Here is a 25,657-nt window from a genome sequence, read left to right on the forward strand (position 1 = left end):
CCACATATGTCAAGCTCGCTGACAATGCACCCTCCTGAAGCATGTCGCAATGACTTACAGAGAAATATTGATGTCATGCTCCATAAACTTGCACTATTCAACCTCGGGCATCAGTGGAACAGCAAACGTAAAATGGCAATTCAATGACATAGGTTTAATGCTTAAAATATTCAGCTGAAATAGGTAGGACATAATTATAAATGTCAGCACAAGAACCCATTTTAAAAACTGGAGTCCAGTGCAAAACTAAATGATACAAGACACCATCCCGGTTAAATCAAGTAGTGGTATACAGTTGTCCATTAAAGTTCCGTTTTGAAAGGCTTTCGTTTGCAGTTGGAGAATGAAGGGGGTGATGAGCTTTATTAATTTTGATCCCTATTTAAGAATAATTAGAGCATAATGTGATATTATAATGTTGACTGAAGTGGAATGAGAATACACTCAACACTGCTGCATGCCTCCAGTCCGCTCTGCTCCAGCTCTCAGCCACTCTGCACCGCTCCATTCTGCCAGCCCACTCTGCTCTGGCTGTCAGCCACTCACAATGCTCCATACTCCGCTGCATGCCTCCAGCTCCCTCCCGCTCTTGGCCGTGCCACTACATGCCTCCAGCCTGTTTTGCTTCAGCTCTCAGCCACTCCAAGCTATGTTTTGTTTTCAAATAAAAACCTGTGTTCTTAAAAATAGACCTGTGTTCCCAATGTAAGAACTGATGAATCCAGCAAGTATTGTGTGTTAGCCAGCCTTTGGATAAGAACATCTCCAGGACACATGCATGAAACAACGCCACCGCCCCGTGGCCGAACATTTCAGCTCCCCCTCCCACTCCTCCAAGGACAGGCAGGTCCTGGGCAACCTCCATGGCCAAACCCGTACCATCTGATGCCTGGAGGAAGAACGCCTTATCTTCTGCCTTGGGACCCTCCAACCACGTGGGATCAATGTGGATTTTACAGTTTCCTCATTTTCCTCTTCCCCCACCTTATACCACATCCAACCCTCCAACTCGGCACGGCCCTCCTGACTTGTCACACCTGTCCATCTTATTTCCCACTTATTCACTCCCCACTCCCCTCCAACCTATCACCTTCATCTACCTATCGCATTCTCAGCTACTTCCGCCCCCCCGCCCCCCCCCCCCCCCACCCACCCCACTCCCTCCCATTTGTCTTTCAGCCCCCTTGGACTCCAAGCATCATTCCTAATGAAGAGCTTATGCTCGAAACATTGATTCTTCTGCTCCTTGGATGCTGCCTGACCTGCTGTGCTTTTCCAACACCATACTCTCGACCTTGGATTAGTGAGATGAGGGATATGGGGATAAGGCAAAGCAATCTGAGGAGTCATCAATGTCAACTTTAATCAGCATTCTTTTTAAAAACAGGATCACTGCCATCTCAATTCTTTAACCTATTATGAACTTGCAATGTGCAGTAATTTTTCCAATATCCTTTGAAACTTCATGATTTTTGAATGAGGATAACCCAAAGCACGCAATGTTGAATTAAACTGCAGCTGCACAAATATTACTCCATGGGAATTCCCATTTGTTCCTATTCTTGGCATGTAATTAATAGTAGCAAAATGCCATATGTTTTTCTTCATTCTCATTATGGAGCTGTTTTACTTTTTAGCATTGCCTTTAATCTAATTAAATGCAGTTGTGTTATTTATAAATTGATCAATTTGTTCCACTTGACTGAGAAGTTGGAAAGAATGTTTTTAAATCACGGAGGGGTAATGGGGCGGCACATGTTAAAAATGATTGAATACTGCATTCAGCACAAGTGAGTCTTTACTTCAGTTGTCCCTAATCTTTGAGTTTGGACGTGAAGACAGGCTGACCTTCCAGCTTTTCCTTTTTCCATACCCCAAAAAGTAAGATACGTGCTCGTAGTCCTCACTAGTGTTCTATTGTAAGTGATTGTGGGGAAACTGTAAGAATGTCAGGGATTCTCCTTTATTAGATTGATGTTTACCACAGCACTTGTGGAGTTCAAAACCCCTGTTTTATTTTTAAAGCAGTATTCATTTAATTTCTGTTTATATGTAGTTCATATCTCAGGAATTATTTATCTCCTGCCTGGATTGATAAACTAATAATGAATTGTTTTTGTTTTCAGCCTGATTTGAGAGAGAAGAACTTTCAGATTGACAAAGATGGCAGTCAAATTTTCAAGGGACATCGGTAAAGCACTGTTTAACTGTTTATCATTCAAACCTCAGTGTGCATATTAAATAAGTGTTGAACTTAAGCATCGCTAAAAAGAAACATGAAGCTAGAGTTTCAATTTCATGTCTGTATTGCAAGCAATTGAGTAATTTCCAAAGTCTAGAATATTTGTTTTCAAATAATAAAAAGTGCAGGTAGTTTCACTAGGGACAATGGGAAATATTTGTCTCATTCAATTCTCCAGCAGTCTTCCAACTATCCCTTTATACTCATAAGCTAATAAGTTTAGGTTTTATCATTTTTTTCTGGACACTTCATCAGTGAATTTATTATAGATTTTGTTTGAAGTTAAAACTAGTCCTTATTGTTCTGTCAAGCTAAAGGGTCCTGTGATATATTTTATACGGAATCAATGAGTTCCTCTAACTCCAATAAATCAGAATCTGCTGGTTAAACATCCCAACTCAGTTCCTTTCTCTTTCCTTTCTCTTCAGCCTTCGGGGGTGAATTGCTATTGGAATTTTGAGTAGATCAAAACACTTCAGAATACTGATACCACTCTTTCCTGAGGGATATATAAATAGTTAGAATGTGCTGTAATGGTATGAAGGACTGAGAAGAATGGAGCATAAACGAAACTCTATTTCACAATGCAATTCAAGGATATTTCTCTGACCTGCTGTCCAGCACTAAAACTTGAATGATACAGGGTATTCTTGCAATAAGACAGCAAATGGAAATGTGCAAAGAGAAAAAATGTTAGTTCCAATATTGAATAGCAAGTATTACTTTAATATTAATATGTCCTGATAACACATTTCTGCGTGTGATTTTTAAAGAACAAAGTAATAGTACCCATTATGTTCGCATTGTTGTGCTTTCAAGCGAGAATCAGAATCTGCAGGCATTATCTATTTTATACATCTACACTAATTATTCTATTGCTTGTGCACTAGCCTGTATTAAATATGTATTTTGACTAGTTAACTTTATTTTCCAATTTTCAACTCTTGAGCTCTGCCAGAGGAATTAGAGAATGTTTTTGCTACCTTGCAATATACAGAATGTTCTGGAACATACTTGTAATGCAGTACATGTAAAACATTTTGGAATCTGCAATTAAACTGCACTTCAGATCAATTGTTGCCAAACCCTGTACTCAGAGTCCCTGCAGAGTGGAAACAGGCCATTTGGCCCAACAAATAGGGCCAGAAGAGTAACTCAACAAGACCCATTCCCCAGCCCTATTACTCTACATTTCCTCTGTTTAATGCACCAAACCTACACATCCCTGAACACTGTGGGCAATTTAGTATGGCCAATTCACCTAACCTGCACATGTTTGGACTGTGGGAGGAAACCAGAGCACTTGGAGGAAACCCATGCAGACACACTGGATGCCCATATTAAGGGAGTTGAAGAATATGCAAACTCCACACAGACATTTGCCCAAGGCTGAAATCAAACCCAAGTAACTAGCGCTAAGAGGCAGCAGTGCTAACCACTGAGCCACCCTCTCTCCAGTAGAGGAGACAGGCAAGAGTTGCGAAACTCTGAAAGTGTTTTCCCTTAATCATTGTTAGGACACATGACAAAGTGTTTCATTTTCCATCTCAATTTCTTTAGGAACCCTGTAATTTCTCTCTCTCTCCAGGTACCATGCCATGATATGGTATTGATGGCATTGGACTTCCATTGGATTGTCCATGTTTATGCTTAACAAAATAATGCAATGGTTTGCAATTGCCTTCTGCACATTTGGCTGACCTAGAATTTTTCTGCTCTCACCACCTGCCATCATCAAGTCCCAAAGTAAGAGTTGAATCTAGAGCTTCTGATCCAGAGGTAGGGACCTTATGACTGGTCCTTAGTTAATTATAGTACTGATCTTGACAATGAACCTGCAGTATAGTGTTTTGCACTTAACACACTTTTCTAGAGGTCAAGCCAGCATTTGATATTAGGTAGCATAAGCTAATTTTTTTGTTGCTTATTTTTCTGCGTCCTGTTCCATCAAATTCTGTCCTCCTCTGAAGACATTGATTCTTGCATGAAGTGCAGTTCTTTGGATGATATCCCACTGTGTATTTTACCTAAGTATCTATTCTTCATCTGAGGTGTTGCACTCTCAATGTTACTTCTAATTTGTAGGAAAATTTAAAAATCACACAACATCAGGGTATAGTCCAACAGGTTTATTTGGAAGCATTAGCTTTCAGAGCGCTACACCTTCATCAGCTGATTGTCCACCTGATGAAGAAGCAGCGCTCCGAAAGCTAGTGCTTCCAAATAAACCTGTTGGACTATAATCTGGTGTTTTGATTTTTAACTCTCTACACCCCAGTCCAAAACTAGCACCTCCAAATCATGACAAACCAATGGGAAAAGAGTTGCAGGCAAAGGCTGCTTTGATGTTCCAAATTGCATGCACAGAACATTGGGTACAACACTAATCATATTAAGTAGGACAGTGCAGCAGCATTTTAGCTAGTCCTGAAAAACTAGTGGCAATTAGAGAGTTGAAGAAAAAAAAAATTTTCTTGCTGATTTTGAAAAAAAATCTAGCAGACTTACTGGAGCGGGATGCCCATATTATGGGAGTTGACAGCTGCAGAATGCTATAAAAGTGCCATTTAAATATCTACAAGCTTCCATTGAATTCAAAGATTTTTTTTCATTATTTAGCATTTTATCACAATCTTGATAGTGAAATTTGTTGCATTTTAAATTATGTAGGGAAGCACAATGCATTTTGTACACAGTAAGAAATGAGTGACCTTAATCTGTTTTTGGCTTTGATTGAGAAAGGTTGTTCACTTGATATTGAGTGAACTTGTTAATGCTTTTCAACTGGTCATATTACATCTGCAGAAACATCAAAGAAGTCAGATTGGCCTTGTTCAATATTTCATGTAAATACTCCAATATTTTTTAGGAAAGAACATTTCACAAACTAATAATTCTGAGAAGAAATGCCTTTTAATCCCCATCTTAAGTGGGAGATCACTTATTTTTAAAATTGGGCTCCTAGATTTAGATTCCTCCCTATGATTTAAAACAAAAGTAACCTCTCATTCTTCTAAATGTCAATGATTGCAGTATTTGTTCAACCTTCCTTCATAAGACAATCCCTTCACCCTAGGATTCAAAACAAAAATTACAAAATAACTGTTGAACTAATGTTCATCATTATCTAAATGAAATCACCGTTAACCTTTTCTTCATAAAGTGCAATGCTGTAGTTTCACTGGATTCAGGAGGTCAGCATTAATAATCAATCACCTGTATGATAACTGACCCAAACACAGGCTTTCATGTTATGTCTGAGATATTTAAGTAGAACTTCTGGTACAATGTTATGTTAGTTACTCCTTTTCTCCATTGCTGTGCAGTTGTCTTACATAACACATTAACCCTATTATACTTGCCATTAACTGATGCAGCTAAAATCTTGCAGACTTGCCAAATCCATGGGCCAATGAGATACAAGTATCTATTTTAGCCTGTCTCAATATAAAATCATTTTTAAAAAAATGACATTGAGCACAGGTGCAAGATACTAATTGTGAATCAGACCAAATTGACTATCTAATGTTAGTGATTGAAACAAGATTCCAATTTCTACATCACCAGTAGTCTGGCTCTTCAGCACATATCAAAAAATCTTTCAATTGTTTTTTTTTTCTGTCCCCTTCTCTTTTCACTTGCGTTCTGCATTGTCTTGTTTCTATGTTCCTCTTCTTCTTTCCAGTCCTCTGCTCCATCTACCATTCCGCATACCTTTGCACAACTCATCCAGTCACAGATTTTCAGCTTGCAATTTGGATTGAATACTAGCTTTGCTTATTTGTATCACCGCTCAAATCAGTAAAATTAAAATTCATATGCTTTCTAAACTTGTAATCTGCAGTGCAATTTCTATGTTAGGGTAGAGTGTTGAAAATTTAGTCCCATGATTATTACTCACGCTGTCGTCTTACCCACAAATCAAAGCACGTTGTCAGTACTGAATTTATTGCTTGTTCTTGCTTGAAGCAGAGGCAGGGGGCTCACTGGGTCTGAGAAACCAGGGAAGGGGGAGATTATCCAGGCGATCCATTTCTGTTATTCACGTGTTGATATGCCGGGAGAGTATTGGGCTCTACTGTGTTTCTCATCGTGGCACAATAATTTCTCACTTGCAGTTTTTCTCTCACATATGTAAAATGGTCATTTGAGTGAGGGTGGTTAGTGCTGATGGAACCAACTCACATAAGAGTGAGGTAGAAGAAGCAGTGTCATGATTGTAGGGGACAGTATAGTGAGGGGATTTGGCACCAATCTCAGCAGCAAACAGCACAAGTCCAGATTGCTGTGTCACTTGCTTGAGTCAAGATTCAGGGCTGGAGAGGAATCAAGTCATCATGGTACATTCAAACAACTCATGGACAGGCACATGGACATTAGTAAAACAAAGGGTATGTAGGTTAGATGGATCTTAGAGAAAGATAAAAGATTGGCACAACAACCGAGGGCTGAAAGGCCTGTACTCTGCTATACTGTTCTATGTTCCATGTAGGTAGAAATGATAGGCAGACCATAAGGTGTAGGTGCTGAAGTAGGCCATTCAGCCCATTGATCATGATCCGATCATTCCAAATCATGACTGATAATCCTCAACTTCTTGCCTTTTCCCTTTTTAACCTTTGATTCCTCTACTGGTTAAAAATCTGTCAGTCTCAGCCTTGAATATATTTAATGATCCAATTTCAAAAGCCTTCTGCAATAAAGAACTTCATAGATTCACCACTGTCTGAGAGAAGAAATTTCTCTTCATCTTTGCCTGAAATGGGCGACCCCATATTCTAAGATTATGCTGTCTGGTCTCAAATGGGGTGGCATGGTGACTCAATTGTTAGCATTGTCGCCTCATAGTGATAGGGACCTGAGTTTGATTCCAGCCTCGGCGACTGTCTGTGTGGAGTTTGCGCATTCTCGCCATGTTTGCGTGGGTGTCTTCCCAAAGTTAATTGGGTTTGTTAAATTATCCATAGTGTCCAGGGATGTGCATAGCCAAGACATTAATATAAAATGTAAATAATGGTTGGCCCTGTGGCACACTAGATTATCATCCTGAAAATGCCTCCTTATCCCAACTTTGACTTCTGTTAGTTAGCCAATCCTTTATCCATGTTAGTATACTACCTGAAACACTGTGGGCCCTTATTAAGCATAGTATCTTATCAAGCACTTTCTGAAAATCCAATTAGCTGTGATCCTATTGAATGCCAGAGCAGGCTCAAAGGATTTAATATTATCTTACACATAATTTGTTTGTAAGTATCAAGGAAAAAATGGGAAATAATTAGTGGGTGGGAGAATGGAAAATTATTGTAACTTACAGTTCCTCTGAATTGAACTTAATTGGAAATGTGTTTTAGAAATCAGGTGACTTGTCTGTCGGTCTCCATGGATGGAACTTTGCTAATTTCAGGATCACAAGATGAGACAGTGAGACTGTGGGACATTCAGAGCAAGCAGTGTCTGAGAACAATCAATCATAAAGGTGAGGTTATAATTTGTTAAATTGACATTCTTGAGCATAATTGAGAGTTTCCTATTGTTACAGCCAAGCCTAGAGGGGTGAATAAATCCATCTCTTTTCACTCCTGATGTTGGTATTTCAAAGTTTTGAATTTTTAAAATTGTGCTTTCTCAATTGAGTATGTTTTTGACCATGTGTAAAGCATTGAAGAAACAAGCCAGCTAGATCTCATGAGTTAGCAACTAAGGAGTTTGTTTTGTTATTTTTAAAAATAACAAATACATGTTTTTAAATAATAAAGCCCATCCTGAATCCCATGGCAGTAACACACCCTAGCAAGCAAGCCAAACATTTACAGGGTGGGCTGAGATGGTAGTTAACAGTTGAAGCGCATAAGAGAAAGTTAACTTTGAATTCTAATTTAATTTAGTTGTCTGGATGTGCAGTTGTGTTATGCCAATATGAGCTAGTTGCTCTCTTTGTGGCAGTGTCTATAAAAGTGCAATTTATCCTGTTCTAGAGTGAGTACTCTGACAACCAGAAATTCCTATTGTTTTTAAATTCCCTATCTTTATGATTATTAGTTGTATTACAACTTCTGATAGCAGTAAGGTATTCCTGAATAAAGGTATCTTTTGTTGAATCTCCTCTTGTTGCACTCATTAGGGCATTCTGAAAACTATCAATGTGAAGGAGGACCAAAGTTCTACACTATATTTTGGTATCCTTACAAATACCCTGATCAGTGCAAGAGAAAAAACTTTGACAAAATGCCCCAAGATGTAGGTTTGCTCATTGAGCTGGAGGGTTCATTTCCAGACGTTTCGTCATCCTACTAGGTAACATCTTCATTGGGTCTCTGGGCAAAGCACTGCTGATAATTCCTGCTTTCTATTTATACGTTTGGGTTTCTTTGGGTTGGTGATGTCATTTCCTGGTCTTTTTCTCAGGGTGATTGTTGGGGTCTAACTTGATGTGTTTGTTGGTAGAGTTCTAGTTGGAATGCCATGCTTCTAGGAATTCTCGTGCATATCTCCGTTTGGCTTAGCAGAGTGAATTAGCAGGGAATTCAGGGTTGTCCGACCTGACTGATGAATGTCAGGATGTGTGTGTGCGCGCATGGTTTGGATGTTGTCAGGAAGGAGTCAAGTCCAGGATGAGAAGCTGTCTGGAAAGGGAAGAGAGGGCGGTAGGAATAATGGAAGAAACAGAAGTTCAGTTTACCCGGGAGTTGAAAGATAATTTTAATTCCCTATCTTTTTCACGAAACTGTTAAGCTTAATTGAATCAGAATCCTCAGGATACTCAACGTTAAGGAGCTTTGTCAGGGAATTCCAGACACAGGAGAATTGCCCTTTGGAACTTGTAGTTTGCCAGACATTCCCCAGAGAATTAGGTACGTTTGGAGTTTTGCCTGGTCTCAGATCTCAATTCCAGTCTACAGTATGTCTGGCTGTTGTGTCCTTGCTCAGCAATACCCAAGTTCTGGGCTACCAAACAAATCTGAAAAAAAGTTTTTCAGAGAAAAGTGCTATTGTTCCAATCTGCAGGCCACCATAGTCTGTCTACCTTCTGTAACCAACGAACAAGCTAATACTTTTAGCTTGGCATTGAGGGGGAGTGATCAGTTTTCTTCTGCAATAGTGGAACATTGGTACACTATGGAGGTAATCCATATGATGGTAGGAACTTTGATTTCCCATGATCAAAGTTAACGATGTTATAAAATTAGAAGGGGTGAATATCAGTTTTTTTGCAGAGATTTCAATAGGTTCTTTTTATCTCTGACTATCCGTACAGAGAAATTATCTGATACTTATTTGTAGTTTCAACTATCTTAATACAAATCAGTTTAGCAATGTTGTTTAGGCATCCATTTTATAATTCCTGTAAGTTCAAAAATAGAATGCTGGCAATCATTCCTGCTTTCAATGTTCACTCAATGTCATTAATCTCATGCTAATTTCAGGTAATGGTAGAAAAATATGACAACACTAATTATTCACATATTAACCAGTTGCTGTACCATTCCAGATGGTGTCATGTTTTTAACTGGCACTCATCTGCAGAGTAAATACCAAATTGTGACTGGGGTTTGGATCGTGCTGCATTGCTGCATATTGTGTGGACTCTGTAGCGTTATTAATGAAATAAGTTGAAAACCTAATTAGCACCAGAGATGCGCAAGCTTCAGTGGCCCAACGCTTGGTGGGGAGTAGTCTCAGTAATAGTTCTCAATCCTGCAGCCCTGTAATCAATTAGAAAACTGTCATTAAGCAGCATTTCCTTAAATTAGAAGAAATTCAACACCATGCAGTTTCAAATTCACCCTCTCACATTGTTGATTTCTTGAAAAAGTACTGCCCATGTCACTCTGCTTTTTAAGAAAGGCAAAAGAGGAAAACCAGGGAATTGCAGACCTTAAGCCTGATATCTGTGCTGGGGAAGCTGTTAGAGTCTCAAGAATGAGGTACCTGAATATCTTGAAAATTTTCAGATAATAAGGGAGAACAAACATGGATTCATGAAAGGTCTGACAAATCTCACTGAATTTGTTTGAAGGGGTGACTAAGGTGGTGGACAGGGGAATGTCTGTGTTTAAATGGATCTTCAGAAGGAATTTGATAAGAGACTTTTAACTAAAGTAGGAGTCCATGTAATTGATGGCAAATTACTACCATGCCTAGGAAATTGGTTGAGTGGCAGATAACCGAAAGTAAGGATAATGGGGTACATAGTTAAATTACCAGGATGTGAACCGTGTTGTGCCACAAGGATTTGCGTTAAGGTTTCTATTATTCACATTATTTCTTAACAACTTGGGTAATGGTATAGGGAGTCATATATTTAAATTTGTTGATGAGACAAAGGTGTAGACAGAGTGGATGTCAGCATAAAATTGCAAAGGAATACTGATAGACTAAGTGACCAGGCAAAAGTGCAGATGGAGCTCAATGTAAGCAAGTGTGAAGTTATCCATTTTGAACTTTCTAGCTGGCATAAAGTTAAATACGTTAGATGTCCAAAGGGATTTGCAAGTTCAGGTGCATAGATCTTTGAAAGGTCATGAAGTGGTATCTAGAGGACTGGAGTATCCAGGATGCAGAAATTTTGCTGCAGTTATACAAAGCACAATTTAGACCCCACTTGGAGTAGTGAGAACAGATCTGGGCTTAGGAATGATATAAACTATACCTTAGGAAAGATCCATTGGAGGGACTGCGGTGTAGGTTGACAAAAATGAGGGCCAGATCATTCAACAGAGAGATTAGGAAGTATTTCTACACACACACAGGATGGTAGATATTTCTAATTCTCTCCCACAAACGACTGGATGCTGGATCAGTTGTTAATTTTAAATCTGACATTGATGATTTTTTGTTAAACAAAAATATTAAGGAATATGGGTCAAATGTAGATATATGGAGTTAGGCCACAGATAAGCTATTCTCATTGAACAGGCTGGAAGGGCTGAATGGCCTATTCTTGTTCCCGTGTTCTTAGCTCAAAAACATGCAATATTTAATTCCAAGTTGCAAAACTCTACTGATGTTTTAGTTATACAAGTTGTCCAACTTTCATTTCAGGGTGGTAAAAACAATGACTGCAGATGCTGGAAACCAGATTCTGGATCAGTGGTGCTGGAAGAGCACTGCAGTTCAGGCAGCATCCAAAGTGCAGCGAAATCGACGTTTCGGGCAAAAGCCCTCCTCACTGCCTTTATTCCTGATGAAGGGCTTTTGCCCGAAACGTCGATTTCACTGCACTTTGGATGCTGCCTAAACTGCTGTGCTCTTCCAGCACCACGGATCCAGAATCAACTTTCATTTCAGTTTGTCCCAAATAAGAAAATATGTAGTCTCTTAGAGTTTTATAGAGCTTTTTCCAACCCACTATTTGTGAAAACTGGAAAGACAAATTGACCCATGGGTGAAAGACAATTTTGACATTGAATTGAGCAGTGGAAAATGTGAATTGACATTTTTCTCTGGGCTAGTGAGAGAATAAAAAGTTTGGGCTCCTGATTAGAATCCAATGACTCTTTCTAAAATGTGTTTCTATATAAATATAATGTCAGAACTGGGAATGGACCTGCCTAGTTATTTACAGTTAATAGCAAAGCAGTACCAGTTTGGCTCACAGATAAAGAAAGGGAATTAAAGAAGGGATTGGATGATTGGCTATGAACTCTGTGGTCTTTAGCTATCACCTTGAGCACCTTCAGGAAAGAGTGGTAATCAATGAAAAAGAATTCAGAACCCTTCCCTCCTACCTTTACTAACTCCTCTGTGGCTCCCAAGGGTATAGTTTTATTCAGATTGGTCTACTGAATTTTGCATACAATATTTTTGTCTTAAGAGATAAGACATAAAATTGAACTTTGACAAAATGATTAGCTTCCAGGTGGCAGTTCTTTTTCTTATCACAAATAGTTTCATTGAATTCAGAACTGTGAAAATGAAATGTAATTTCAGTGATAACAGTAGAAAGAGTTCTGTAATGTGTGGATTGCATTAAATTAATAGTAATCTGATGGCTGAATGATTAACTACGTACCTTCACAGGCTTTGTTTTCTCGGGATGATTTTCTTCAACTATCTGATATTTAACAAGTTTATAAGGGTTGAATATTATACTTTATAGCAGCTTGCTGATCAGAGGATTTTAGTTTTGTCCGTTCAACCTTATGAGACAATAATGATTTATCACTAATTACTAAATTGGTAATTTTGTTTCACTTAATTTTTGTGCCCTTTGTTAAGCAGGTTCACTTATACCTTGGGAATAAGATGTTTTTTCTGAATTTACTTTGGGCCCTGAAAGCCATGCACTTCATTTCTTAAATTTGTGATTGGTCTGTGTTTGATCCTTTGTTAATTCGGTGCATCTGTGTCTAAGGCGATATGACAGGTTGAATGGAAAAGGCCATCGTAACAAACCTGACAAATGTATAATAATTAGTCAGATATAGCACCAAAATATAGATGCCATCTTGTTCCTAATTGGATATTGTTGAAGAGAAAACCCAGTCACAGATCGGATTATGCTACTGAATAGCATGTGGTTAAATGAGTTAAACAAGAGGCAGAGGAAGGAAGATTGGTAAAGAGGGGTTTGAGACTGGTTGGACAGATAGGGAAGTAATGTATGTTTTGTTATTTCATATTGGGCTGAAAGAGAAGCTCAGCAGCTATGATTTTAACTATTTTCTAAATTTCCTCTAATCAGACAGATCCTGTATTTCCTGACCCCCATGTTCGTTTGTTATTATTTGAGATTTTATTTTCATCTTGTTTTTTTAATGTTGATCAAATACTCTGTGTAAACAAATTCCTTTGTGATTGCCTGTGATTAAATGAGCTCGGTATGGAATTGTGCCAGTGAGATCAGGAAACTCTGATTCTTTCAAGGTCACTACCAATTTAACTGATTGAGAAAGATTGAGGGTGCTACAGTTCCTTAGCCATCCCTAGTTTAGTGAAATGTGGCAAAGGAAGGAGAAATTCTGTAATCACTTCTTCTGCAACACCGGCATCTCCAAATCACATCATCTACATCAGGTCACTAAAACATGACCTTAGCTGAAAGTGACCTCATGTCAACAGAGTGTGCAAGCTGGTGCCAAGCTTAACAACAATGTTTACACAATTAACTAGCCTAAATACACTCTGTATAGGCTCACAATGGATCAGCCATTTGTTAAGCGCCCATGAAGCAAATCAGAATAAACAGCATAGGCCCATCATGTCTATGCCGATCATAATGTCATTCCAAACTAATCCCATCTGGCTGCACATGGTCCATATCCCTCTATTCCCTGCCTGTTCATGTGTGTGTCTTAAACATGATATTACATCTGCTTTTACAATCTTCCCTGGTGGCGTGTTCCATGTACCTGCCACCCTCTGTGTAATGTAAAACTTTGCCTCATATTCGTTAAACTTTCCCCCTCTCACTTTACCTCTTAGTATTTAACATTTCCACCCTGGGAAAAAGGTTCCAACTATCTACCCTACTCACCCCTTCATTTTATATGCCTGTATCAGGTCACACCTCAGCCTCCAATGCTCTAGCAAAAACAATCCAAGTTTGTCCAACTTTTGTTATAGCTAATACACTCCAATCCAGGAAACATCCTGGTAAGTCTCTTTTGCACCCTCACCAAATGCTCCACATCATTCCTATAGGGTGTAGACCAGAACTGCACTCAACTCTTCAAATGTGGCTTAAATAAAGTTTTATACAGCTGCATTCTTTTCCAGATGAAAGTAAATCCTGTCCCTAAGAATTTTCTCCAACAATTTCTTGATCACTGATGTAAAACACAATGGCTTATAATTTTTTGCATTGTCTCTCTTGCCCTGCTTAAACAAGAAACAACATTGGCTATTCTCCATTCTGCTGGCATCTCACCTGTAACTGAAGAGGATACCAAAATCTCTGTCAAGGCTCCACCAATCTCCTCCCTTCCATCTATCAATATCCTAAGATAGATCCCATCAATCCCTTGGCATTTATCTTTCTTAATGTTTTTCAAAACACCCAACACCATCTCCCCCTCAATAGCGACATATCCGAGAATATCAACAAATTATTCCCTAATCTTACCATCGTTCATGTCTTTCTCCTTGGTGAATACTGATGAAGTACTCACTAAGGACCTCACCTACTTTCTCTGGTTCAACATATAAATTTCCTCTTTTTGCCCTTAAGTGGCCGTACCCTTTCTCTAGCTACCTTCTTGTTCCCAATATACTTATAAAATACCTTGAGATTCTCCTTAATCCTAATTGCCAAGGATATTTCATGATTTTTATGCTCCTCAGATGCTGCCTGACCAGCTATATGCTTTTCCAACACCACACTCTCAACTCTGATCTCCAGCAACTGCAGACCTCACTATCTCCAAGGACATTCCATGGCCTACTCTATCTTCTTAACTCCTTGATCAAATACTTTCCTGCTTCCTTTATTTTCCTCAAGGGTGTTGTCTGATTTAAAGTTTCCCAAGTATTACAAATGCTTCCTTTTTTCTTTTTGACTAAGCTTTCAATATCTCTTATCATCCTGGATTCTCGAAACCTTTCATCCTCTCAGGAACATGCTAGTCCTCAACTTTGATCAACCAGCCTTTAAGAGATGCTCGCATGTCAAATGTGGATTAATACTCAAACAATCGCCCCAATCTAATTTTTCCACTGCTTGCCTTGTATTGTTCTAATTAACTTTCCACCAATTTAGCACTTTTACCTCAGAACCAGTCTTATCCATATTGTTTCAAGAAGCTGTTTCTCCTGCAAGTACCTAACAAATTCTTCCACATCAAAGCCCTGGCACTAAGGGAATCCTAATCAGTACTGAGGAAAAGAAAAGCATCTACTGCAACAACCCTGTTGTTTTTGCATCTATCCATTATCTGCTTAAATATATCTACCTGTATCTCCCATTGCCTCTCGGGAGGCTGCAGGAGTAGTGATTGTATCTTTCCTATTCCAGAGTTCTACTCTCATGGCTTTGCTGGAGGAGCCCTCCAAGATCTTCTCCCTTAATGCAGCAGTGACATTCTTCTTAATAGTACTCTTTATACTGTCTCTCCATGTTCTAGTACAGTAATGCATCATCTCAACTCCCCACCTTGCTCTCTACCAGAAATGCAATTTTACCTTAACAAATCCATACTGGTTCTTCTAAATTAACCATTTTTCCATATACTATTAATTCTATCCTAAATAATTATTTCTAGAAGTTTCCCCAGTCCTCTGACATTACCTCCAAACTTAGAGATGATTGAAAGTTAATTTCCAGTGCTCCTGCTATTTCTCTCTCACTTCCTTTAATCTCCTTGGGTGTATCTCATCCAGTCCCAGTTGCTTGTCAACTTTAACTACAAACAACTTGTCCATTACCAGCTCCTCATCAAGTGTAAATCCATATAGTGATTAAGTTTCCTTCTCTATCACCATGGGCTAGGCAGTATCTATATAGAATCTCTACAATGTGGAAACAAGCCTTTCGGCCCAACAAGTTCACACGGACCCTCCGAAGAGTAACCCACCCAGACCCATTTCCCTATCCTGCTACTCTACATTTACCCCTTACAAATGGGCCTAATGTACACATTCCTGAACACTATGGCCAATTCACCTAACCTGCACGTCTTTGGATTGTGGGAGGAAACCAAAGCACTCGGAGGAAACCCACACAGACACGGGGAATGTGCAAACTCCACACAGTCTCCCGAGGTTGGAATTGAACCAGGTCCCTGGCGCTGTGAGACAGCAGTGCTAACCACTGAGCCACTGTGCCGCCCAACAGATGAAGTGAGAACAGTAATAGATCAGTCCCTGGGTGGAATTGAACACCAACCTTTTGGATAACAGCCAAATGCACTGACCAATTGCACCACAGAGACTGGTGTGTCTGCCTTATAAACAAAGACAGATGCAAAATATCCCTATATCATCAGCCATGACTCTTGTCTCTAAGCATAAGTCTCTTCCTAGTCCTTAATCAGATCTAGTCCATCTTTTATCACTCCTTTTACTGTTGATGTGCGTATAGGAGATTTTGTGATTTCATGACATGTTGGCAGCTGGTTGTTTTGCATTACCCCTGTCTGCTTTTTCACCTCTCTTCTAAACTTTCTGTATTTGACTTGATTCTCAACTACATTTACCACCTGACACCTATCATAAGCATACTTTTTCCTCTATAACTTATCTCTTTTGTCATTCAGAGAGCATTGAAGTTGTGTCCTACCTTTTCATTTGAGGGAACATATCTTGATTGCATCCAAATCCACTCCTCTGTGAAGGTAGCCCATTCAGTGACTGCTTCTATCTCCAAACTTTAGTCATACTCTATCTAGTCCAGCTCAACTTTTGTCCCATTTACGTCTCTTGTCCACCAGTTGATTATTCTTACTCTGGATTAACCAATATCATTTTCTGCCATCATCTTAAACTGACTAATACAATGACTACTGTCTCCTAACTGTTCCACCAGTGCCACTGATGGGCTTGTCCACCTCATTCTCAAGGACCAAATCCAGCAATGTTTGCTTATTTCTTGCTGCATCTTATACGGCCACTACCCTAGTTGACATCGAGTAAGCAAAGAACCCCATTATAGCAATGATGTTTGCACCTCTCTGTAATTTCTTTGCAGATTTGTTCCCTTATACCCTTCCCACTAGCTGGTGAAATATAAATTATATCGAGCAATCTAATTACACCCTCCTTGTTCCTCAGCTCTCATTAAATCAATTCTCTCTTTCAACTCTCTGAAGCATCCTCTTTCTCCAGTACTCCAGTGCTCTCCTTCACCAAATATTAAACAAAATACAATTCATACAAAAATTTTCTTTTGTATCCAGTAATATTTCACATCCAGATCTGCCCTTCCTTAAGCAACATGTCTGTTATCACTACAGCATCGTAATCTTACAGTTCATTCTGCACTTATAGCTCTCCAATCTTATTAACTATACACTGCATTCACATTCATGCAGTGAAACCATGTTTAGACATTGGAGTCATAGAGCTGTACAGCATGGAGACAGACCTTATCTATGTCGACTAGATATCCAAAAATAATCCAGTCCCATTTGCCAGCATTTGGCCATATCCCTATAAACCCTTCCTATTTGTATACCATCCAGATGCCCTTTAAATATTGGAATTGTACCAGCCTCCACCCATTCCTCTGATAGCTCATTCCATACCCCACCATCCTCTGAGTGAAAATGTTGCCCCTAAGATCCCTTTTAAATCTTTTCCCCCCTCACCTTTTGAGAAGGTGGTGGTGCACTGATTTTTTTTCTTTCTTTATTCATTCATGGGATGTGAGTGTCACTGGCAAGGCAGCATTTATTGCCCAGAGAACAGTTAAGAATTAACCACATTGCTGTGGGTCTGGAGTCACATTTAGGCCAGACCAGGTAAGGATGGCAGTTTCCTTCCCTAAAGGACATTAGTGAACCAGATGGATTTTTCTGACAATCGACAATGGTCATCATTTGATTCTTAATTCCAGATAATTATTGGATTCAAATTCCACTATCTACCATGGCAGGATTGGATGGGTTCCAGAATGTTATCTAGATCTCTGAATTAACGGTGCAGTGATAATATCACAAGGCCATTGCCTACCCTTAATTGAACCACTGCCAGCCATGTGCTCTAGGTAGAACCACAATATCATTAGGGAGGGAGTTCAGTGTTTTTACCCTGTGACACTGAATGATTGGCAATATGTTTCCAAGTCTGGATAGTAAATGATTTGGTGGGGAACTTGCAGATGGTGGTCCCATATATCTGCTGCCCTTGTGCTTTTAGATGGTCATACACCATTCAAAAGACCCTTTCAGTCTAACTCGTCCATGCCAACCAAGTTTCCCAAACTAAACTAGTCCTATTTGCCTGTGTTTGGTTTATATCCCTTACCAACATCCTGTACAACCACAGCATGATGACCCAACTCCTATACTCAATAGATGCCAGTGTTGTGACTGTACTGGAACAGCTTGGCTAGGGCTATGGCAAGTTCGAGAGAACAAGTCTATTGCCAGAATGTTGTCGGGACTTACAGCCTTTGCAGTATACAGTTCCTTATGGAATGAATCAAATTGCCTGAAAACTGACATTGTGATGCTAGTGACCTCAGAAGGAGGAGGCTAAGATGGATCATCCACTCAGCACTTTTGTCTGAAGATTGTTGCAAATTGTCTGTTTTGTCTTTTGTAGAGGTATGTTCCCCATCATTGAGTTGTTTAATTGTCCACCATTAGACATGACTGGATGTAGTAGGACTGCCCAGCTTAGATCTAATTTTGTTGCTTGACAAACTTCGTATCTCTGCCAGATAAGTAGATCCTTGTTGTAACTTCACAGGGTTGTCACTTCATTTTTAGAAATGGCTGGTGCTGCTCCTGGCATCTCCTCTGCACTCATCATTGAACCAATGTTGATTCCCTGGCTTGAAAATAATAATAGATTGGGGGAATGTGCTGGCCCTGTGGTTGCAGATTGTGTTGGAGTACAACTCTGCTTCCCACGGGTCATAGTACCAGTTTTGAGTTGTTAGGTATGTTCAAAGTATATTCCATTTAGCAGGGTGATAATGCCACTCCGCATGATGGAAGATATTCTCAATGTGAAGACAGGACATCATCTACACTGGACAGTGTGGTTTGTCTCTCTTGTTAGTGCCCTCACAACCTATCACAGACCAAGTTGACTTTATGACTTGACCAGCTTAATCAATGATACTGCTGCTGAATCCCTCTTGATGATGTACATTCTGCTGCCTTGTCTCCCTCAGTGCTTCTACAAAAAGTATTCAACATTGAAGAGTTCAAGTTTATTCATCAGTCAAGGTGGGCCAATATGGTAATTAGCAGGACGTCTCCTTACCTGTGTTTGATCTGATGCCATGAGATTTCGTGGGGTCTGGAGTCAATGTTAATGATTTCCAATGCAACTCTCTCATAACTCTATACTACCGTATCAAAATTTGTGTGGGGTCTGCCTTGCAGATGGGACAGAATATATTCTGGAGGGGGATGGTGTTGTCTAGGACAGTGTTTGTAAGATCTGATTTCCTGAGTGTGACTATGTCAGCCTATTGTTTGACTAGTCTGTGAGACAGCTCTACCAGTTTTGGAATTAGCCCCCAGATGTTCGTAAGGAGGACTTTGCAGGGTCGGCAGGGTTGTGTTTGCCTTTGTTGCTCTGGTGTCTGGGTCGAATCCAGGTTGTCTGTTGGTTTTATTTCTTTTTTTGAGACATTTTAGCAATTGATGCAACTGAGGGACTTGCTAGGCTATTTCATGTGACAGTTAAGAGTCAGCTGTATTGTTGTAGATCTGGAGTCACATGTAGGCCAGACCAGTAAGACTGCAGTTTCCTTCCCTAAACAACATTAGTGAACCAAATAGGTGTTTCTAACAATTGCTCGTGGTTTCATGGTCGTCATTAAACTTTCAATTCTGGATTTTTCTTTTATTGAATTCAAATTCCATTATCTTCCACAATGGGATTTGAACCCAAGCTCCCAGAATGTCATCAGGGTTTCTGGATTACTGTCCTATCATCAACAAGGCAAATTTCTATTAATCTTCTCTTTGAATCACAACTGTTTTGATGATGTAGCTTTCCAATTTGTTTTAAATCTTGCAAACATAACACCTTTGTTCATAGTTGAGCTACATATGGTAAAACAACAAGCTCTTTACCATATCTGGGCTGTTCAATCAACTTGTTGATATGTTTTAGACCCTTATAGCCAACTCGTGCAATGCCTCCGGAGTTTCTTTTAATTTCTGCTAAATAGAAAAGCTGATTGCTTTCTGAGAGGGAATTGCTCCTTCTCACAAAAATCTATATGTCCTTTCTGTGTCTCTTCTTTATATATCTGTCTCCATCCGTTTACCAATCATCACCTTTATCCCCAGCTTTCCTGCTCTTAGGTTTTGTTTTTGCTTGCAGGCCACACGTCGGCCATATTTTAACTTCTTCCTTCATATCACTTCCTGGTCAAAGTCATTGGTTACATGGCCTAGTTTTTCCTGTTGTTGAAGAAAATTATAATTGATCCTTTTTACCTTGCTGCAAACTCTTTTCAGAATTTATTAAAAAGCAACTATAGATGTCCCAGACGTTTTAAGGAAATTACACATAGTTCCTTAATGTACTGCTTCCTGAAGGTTGTCATTTCCATGACACTAAATTGGGTAGAACAGGCATATGTTCTCTAAAGTGTGGAAAATAAGCGCTGATCTGATTTGAAAATTATAGGAAGTTTTGGGGGGAACTGAGCAGATAGGCAGAGTTGGAGTCTTTCCCCACCCCTAGCTCCTGTCATGAGATAGGCTACTTTAGCACAGCCAAGATATTTTCACCTACTTATGATCCCAGTTATCAGCTTGTCTTCATCCCTGACATACTGTCATCCATCCCTTTGTGTGTCTATCTATCAGGCAGATGAACCTCAGAGAAAGACTATCTGCTCACTCCTTCCACGTTCCTACCCTCCCTCCCCACCCTCAGCTTCAGCATGTACACCACCTTTTCTAGCTACAATAAGTTCTGAACAGGAGTCACTGGACTCAAAACATTACATTTGCTTTCTCTTCACTGATCCTGGCAGAGTCAATGAGTTTCTCAAGCAATTTCTATTTTTGTTTCAGTGGACATGTGCGGTTGCTGGAAATTGTTGGATTTACAATGGCCCTTTGCATGTTAGCCTTGCTGTTATTTTTTTCAGCAAGATTCAGATCAGTCTTCTCAAGAGCCTGTGCTGAGCAGCAAAGTCGTTTTGTTTTTGCATGTAGACTATCCACCTATACTTGGATGAACAACTCAACTATGTAAAGCTGTGAAGTATAACATCATGTGTATTCCAGACTAGAGATGTGGTCATCCATAGGTGTTCTTCACTCTATTGTAAATATAATACCATTAGCAAATTCTACTTAATATCATTAATTTACAAATTTGATGTCAGTTTAAAAAAAGCTTTATCAGCGGTAATGCTGCATTTTAAACTCTGGGGTTAACCATTCTTCTCAAGTTTTTCAACAAGGTACAATTAATTGGACAGGAATAATTTCCCTTATTTAATTGAAACTTTTGACCTTCTGCTTCAATTCATTTTGGAAAAAAATTCATAAGCTGCTCAAAGCAAAATAGTCCTTAAGTCACTAAACCTTAAAGAAATCTCTCAGAAGACCATTTTATTTATTCTCATTATGACAAAATAAATTAATGTTCCTGTTTGAAAATATTAACATACGATGATAGTAGATGCAGAAAGTTCTGAAGTTCTTCCACGGAACAGCTCTGATCCATGCATAGATCCCACCATTAATTTCCATTATACTTCACTCTGCATTAACAGTTAAAAGCGCTGCTCATAAACAAGTTCATTTCAGCAACTGCAGTGCACCCCAGCCACCTAAGGTCACCTTATACTGTATTCCATTACCTCTCCATTAATGACTTACCTACAAAACAATGGCTTTAAGAAGCATTAGAGTCATAGAGTCATTGAGATGTACAGCACAGAAACATTTATTATTGTAGTGCAAATAAAATGAGACCACCTGCTGTACCACTTTCAAAACATGTATTGCAAATTATAAAATTTTAACACTTTTTATTCAATGATTGTTTATTATCTTTGCATACCTATAAAACTATACCTCAATGATCAAGTGCCTGAAGAGTAATTATTTTCATTGTAAAATTCTCAAGTAACTGACCCTGCAGAACATGAACTCCATTGTGATACCTTTTGGCCAAGATAGGACTTTTTTTATTTTTCTATTCAGTTGACTCTTATAGACCTTTATTAAAACATCATTCATTGGCATGTGGACATCACTGGCTAGGCTGGCATCTATTGCTGATCCCTAATTGCCCTTGAGAAGATGGTGGTAAGCTGTTTTATCTGTAGCTTGACTTGTGCAATTTCTTTTCACTGTTGTATTCTTTTTAACTGGAATTATATAAGATATATTTTTCCTACCCCTTTTTTAGTTTTAAAACTTAATAACAGAAATGAATCTGACACCAGCTTCAAAACACACATATAGCAAGTAGTAAATTTAAAAAAAAAGAACTAAGGATGCTGGAAGTCAGAAACAAAACAGAAGGTGCTGGGAAAACTCAGAAGATCAAGCCGCATCTGTAGAGAAAGCAGAGTTAATGTTTTGGGTCCGTGTTTTGGGGACCCTTCATCAGAACAAGCAGTTTTTGTTTGGGGCATAGGTGTCTAGGTGCACTCATCTTTTCCCAGTGTCCGCAGTCCAAAGGTACTGAAGTTGATTCAGAAAATGATGAGACACCAAACTTGTCATGGCTTGGAAAGGGTGGACACTAAGAAATTGTTTCCGTAGGCGGGGAGACTAGGACCCGTGGGCACAGCCTTAGAATTAGAGGGCGTCAATTCAGAACAGAAATGCGGAAATATTTCTTCAACCAGGGAGTGGTGGGTCTGTGGAATTCATTGCCGCGGAGTGCAATGGAGGCCGGGATGCTAAATGTCTTCAAGCCAGAAATTGATAAATTCTTGATGTCACAAGGAATTAAGGATTACAGGGTGGATGCGGGTAAGTGGAGTTGAAATGCCCATCAGCCATGATTAAATGGTGGAGTGAACTCAATGGGCCGAATGGCCTTACTTCCACTCCTATGTCTTATGGTCTCCGTGATTATGGGGAGGCAATGTAAGTCTGGGGACTTAGGTTCGAATCCCACCATGGCAAATGATGGAATTTGAGTTCAATAAAAATCTGGAATTAAGAGTCTAATGATGACCACATATCCATAGTCGATTGTTGGAAAACTCCATCTGGTTCACCAATCTCTTTTGGAGAGGGTGACTGTCGTCCTTACCTGGTGTGACTTCAGACCCACAGCAATGGGGGTCACACGTAACTGCCCCCGGGAAATTATGGATGAGCAATAAATGTTAGCCTAATCAGCAATGCCCACATCTCATGAATGCATACATTTTTAAAAACCAATTCAACACACGGTGGCAACGTGCTCCTAAGTTTATAACGCAGTTTCAGTTTTCACAAAGGACACATTTTAATAAATTGCCATGCAAATCCAATTTGTTTTTTTCACACTAAATGTAGGATGATGAATTTGTTTGAAAAATAATTAATTTGAACATATTCCTGGAAATGGATCAGATAATCAAAACTGACACTTCAATGCAATATCGTAGGAGCGTTGCATTATCAGAATTGCAGTCATTTGGAATGGGTGTTAAATGTAGGCCATGACATGCTTTCATTTAAAAGATCAAGTGATCTTATTAAAATCAAAGTAATTTGGCATCTCTGTTGTTGAGGGACAGTGTGGCGAAGATGATTGGGAAGCCTTTAAAAACCAGCAGAGGGAACCTAAAAAAGCAATAAAGGGGAAGAAGATGAACTAGAAGATGAACTATGAGAGTAAGCTAGTTGTTATGGAACAGGCCAGACCCTTGCAAAATATTTCAAGAAAGTGACCCAGACCCTAACTTTGGAAGTTGTATTAAGCAGGTGTAACACGGATATTTCAGGAGTGATGCAATGGGTCAAACCACTTTGTTTCAACTAAACAATTTATTTATAAGATTACCAAATCTTGGCAGAGTTAATGTTTTGAGAACAAAATACAGAATAGCATAACTTATCCATAAACACCCAACCAATTATCACATTTAATATTGCTGTTCCAAATACTTGCAACGATCCCCATAAACACCCCTTTGTACCAAAGGTACAATCAAACACAGGGTATTACAGGAAAGAGAGTGGTGGCAATATAGAACACCCTCTTCCATGGAGCTATTTCTTGGACCAGCAGTCTCAAACTGCCTGACTGCTTTCAGTGACTAGCCAGACTACCAGAATCAAATCAAACCAGAGAAAAGCTGAGCTGGGAGAACTGACCACTCCCCTTCATTGTACAAGTGTTTTTATTTTTATTTGAAGGACTTTTCCTGAGGAAGTAACTGTTAGCTGTAATCAAATTGGCTCTAAAACCCTTCAAACTTAGATTTTTCAGAATCCGTGTGTTTTACAACCTCTCTGAGGGGGGCATAAAGCCAAGGACAACATAACCTTGTTAAAGGAGCAGCATCATCACAATTCATAATACAAAAGAAAGTTGCAAGAGTCTTTTTTTGAAAGATATAAAGAAAGGAAGACTGAGGCAAGAATGAACATTGGACCGCTGTAGAAGGAGTAATGGGAACAAAGAAACAACAGAGGAACTGAGTAGGTGCTTTGCATCAGATTTCGCAGCAAAGGGCTACAACACTTCAGAACTTTAAAAGCGTCAGGAGGCAGGAGTGAGTGCTGTGGCTATGACTAAAGAGAAGGTGCTGTGGAAGCTGAATGGTCTGAAGGTGGATAAATCATCAGACTGGATGGACTATACCCAGGGTTCTGAAAGAGACAGCTGAGGAGATTGTCATCTACCGCATCTGTTCCACCCAGGGTGGTCTCCTCTACATCAAGGAGATAGGGATGCCTTGCGGATCGTTTCAGAGAACACCTCTGGAATACCCGCACCAACCAACCCTACTGCCCCGTGGCTGAACACTTCAACTCCCCCTCCCACTCCGTCAAGCACATGCAGGTTCTGGACTGCTTCCACTGCCAAACCGTTATCACCCAGTACCTAGAGGAGGAATGCCTCATATTCCGCCTTGGAACCCTGCAACCACACGGGATAAATGTGAATTTCAACAGCTTCGTCGTTTCCCCTCCCTCACATTATCCCAGTCCCAAGCCTTCAACTCAGCACTGCCCTCCAGACCCATCCATCACTGCCCTCTGTGACCTGTCACCTTCTCCCTCACTTTCATCCACCTATTGCTTTCCCAATTACCTCCCCCAATCACCTCCCATTTATCTCTCAGCCCTGACCAACAAGCCTCATTCCTGATGAAGGGCTTACGCCCAAAATGTCGATTCTCCTGCTCCTTGGATGCTACCTGACCTGCTGTGCTTTCCCAGCACCACACTCTCGACCCTGGATATTTTTTAGGTAAAGGTTGTTACACAGCCCTTTGCAAAGTAAGTGTTTTACAGTAATCCCGTCACTTTATCGGGCCATTCGTGAAAACAATGGCTGAGAACGTAAACGCATGCGCAAGGCGGTGATTTTGTCTTACAATCGCAGTTCCCGGAAACTGACAGATGCTCTTGCGATTATGAAGCGGTTCGGGACCTTGTTTAATGCTGTCTTCACCACTCTTTGCCAAATGCTAACTACTGACGTGATTTTAAGACATTTTCTCGTATTATCACTGCTGTATGTTGTTTATCATGTGAAATCTCTGTCCTCTTTTGCTCGATACATTAAAAATGATAGATTTAAACAAATTCTCTGGTAGAGCACAGCATTAGATCAGCATGGCTTCCTTTGTTTAAGTAAATCGATTATCCGAAT

The 25,657-nt window shown here is 39.6% G+C and overlaps 1 protein-coding gene across 2 annotated transcripts in view; it reads left to right on the forward strand.

Moving 5' to 3' along the window:
- The window catches only part of wdr18 (WD repeat domain 18), a 189,925-nt gene that overhangs the window by 119,460 nt on the left and 44,808 nt on the right, over positions 1 to 25,657 (forward strand). For both annotated transcript variants that reach the window (XM_060846040.1, XM_060846041.1), the window contains 2 exons: positions 2,127 to 2,191; positions 7,597 to 7,721. In XM_060846040.1, the coding sequence (XP_060702023.1) occupies positions 2,127 to 2,191; positions 7,597 to 7,721 (190 nt within the window). The remainder of the gene's footprint in view (positions 1 to 2,126; positions 2,192 to 7,596; positions 7,722 to 25,657) is intronic.

This window comes from Hemiscyllium ocellatum, chromosome 28, assembly GCF_020745735.1.
Source record: "Hemiscyllium ocellatum isolate sHemOce1 chromosome 28, sHemOce1.pat.X.cur, whole genome shotgun sequence".
Taxonomy (NCBI): domain Eukaryota; kingdom Metazoa; phylum Chordata; class Chondrichthyes; order Orectolobiformes; family Hemiscylliidae; genus Hemiscyllium; species Hemiscyllium ocellatum.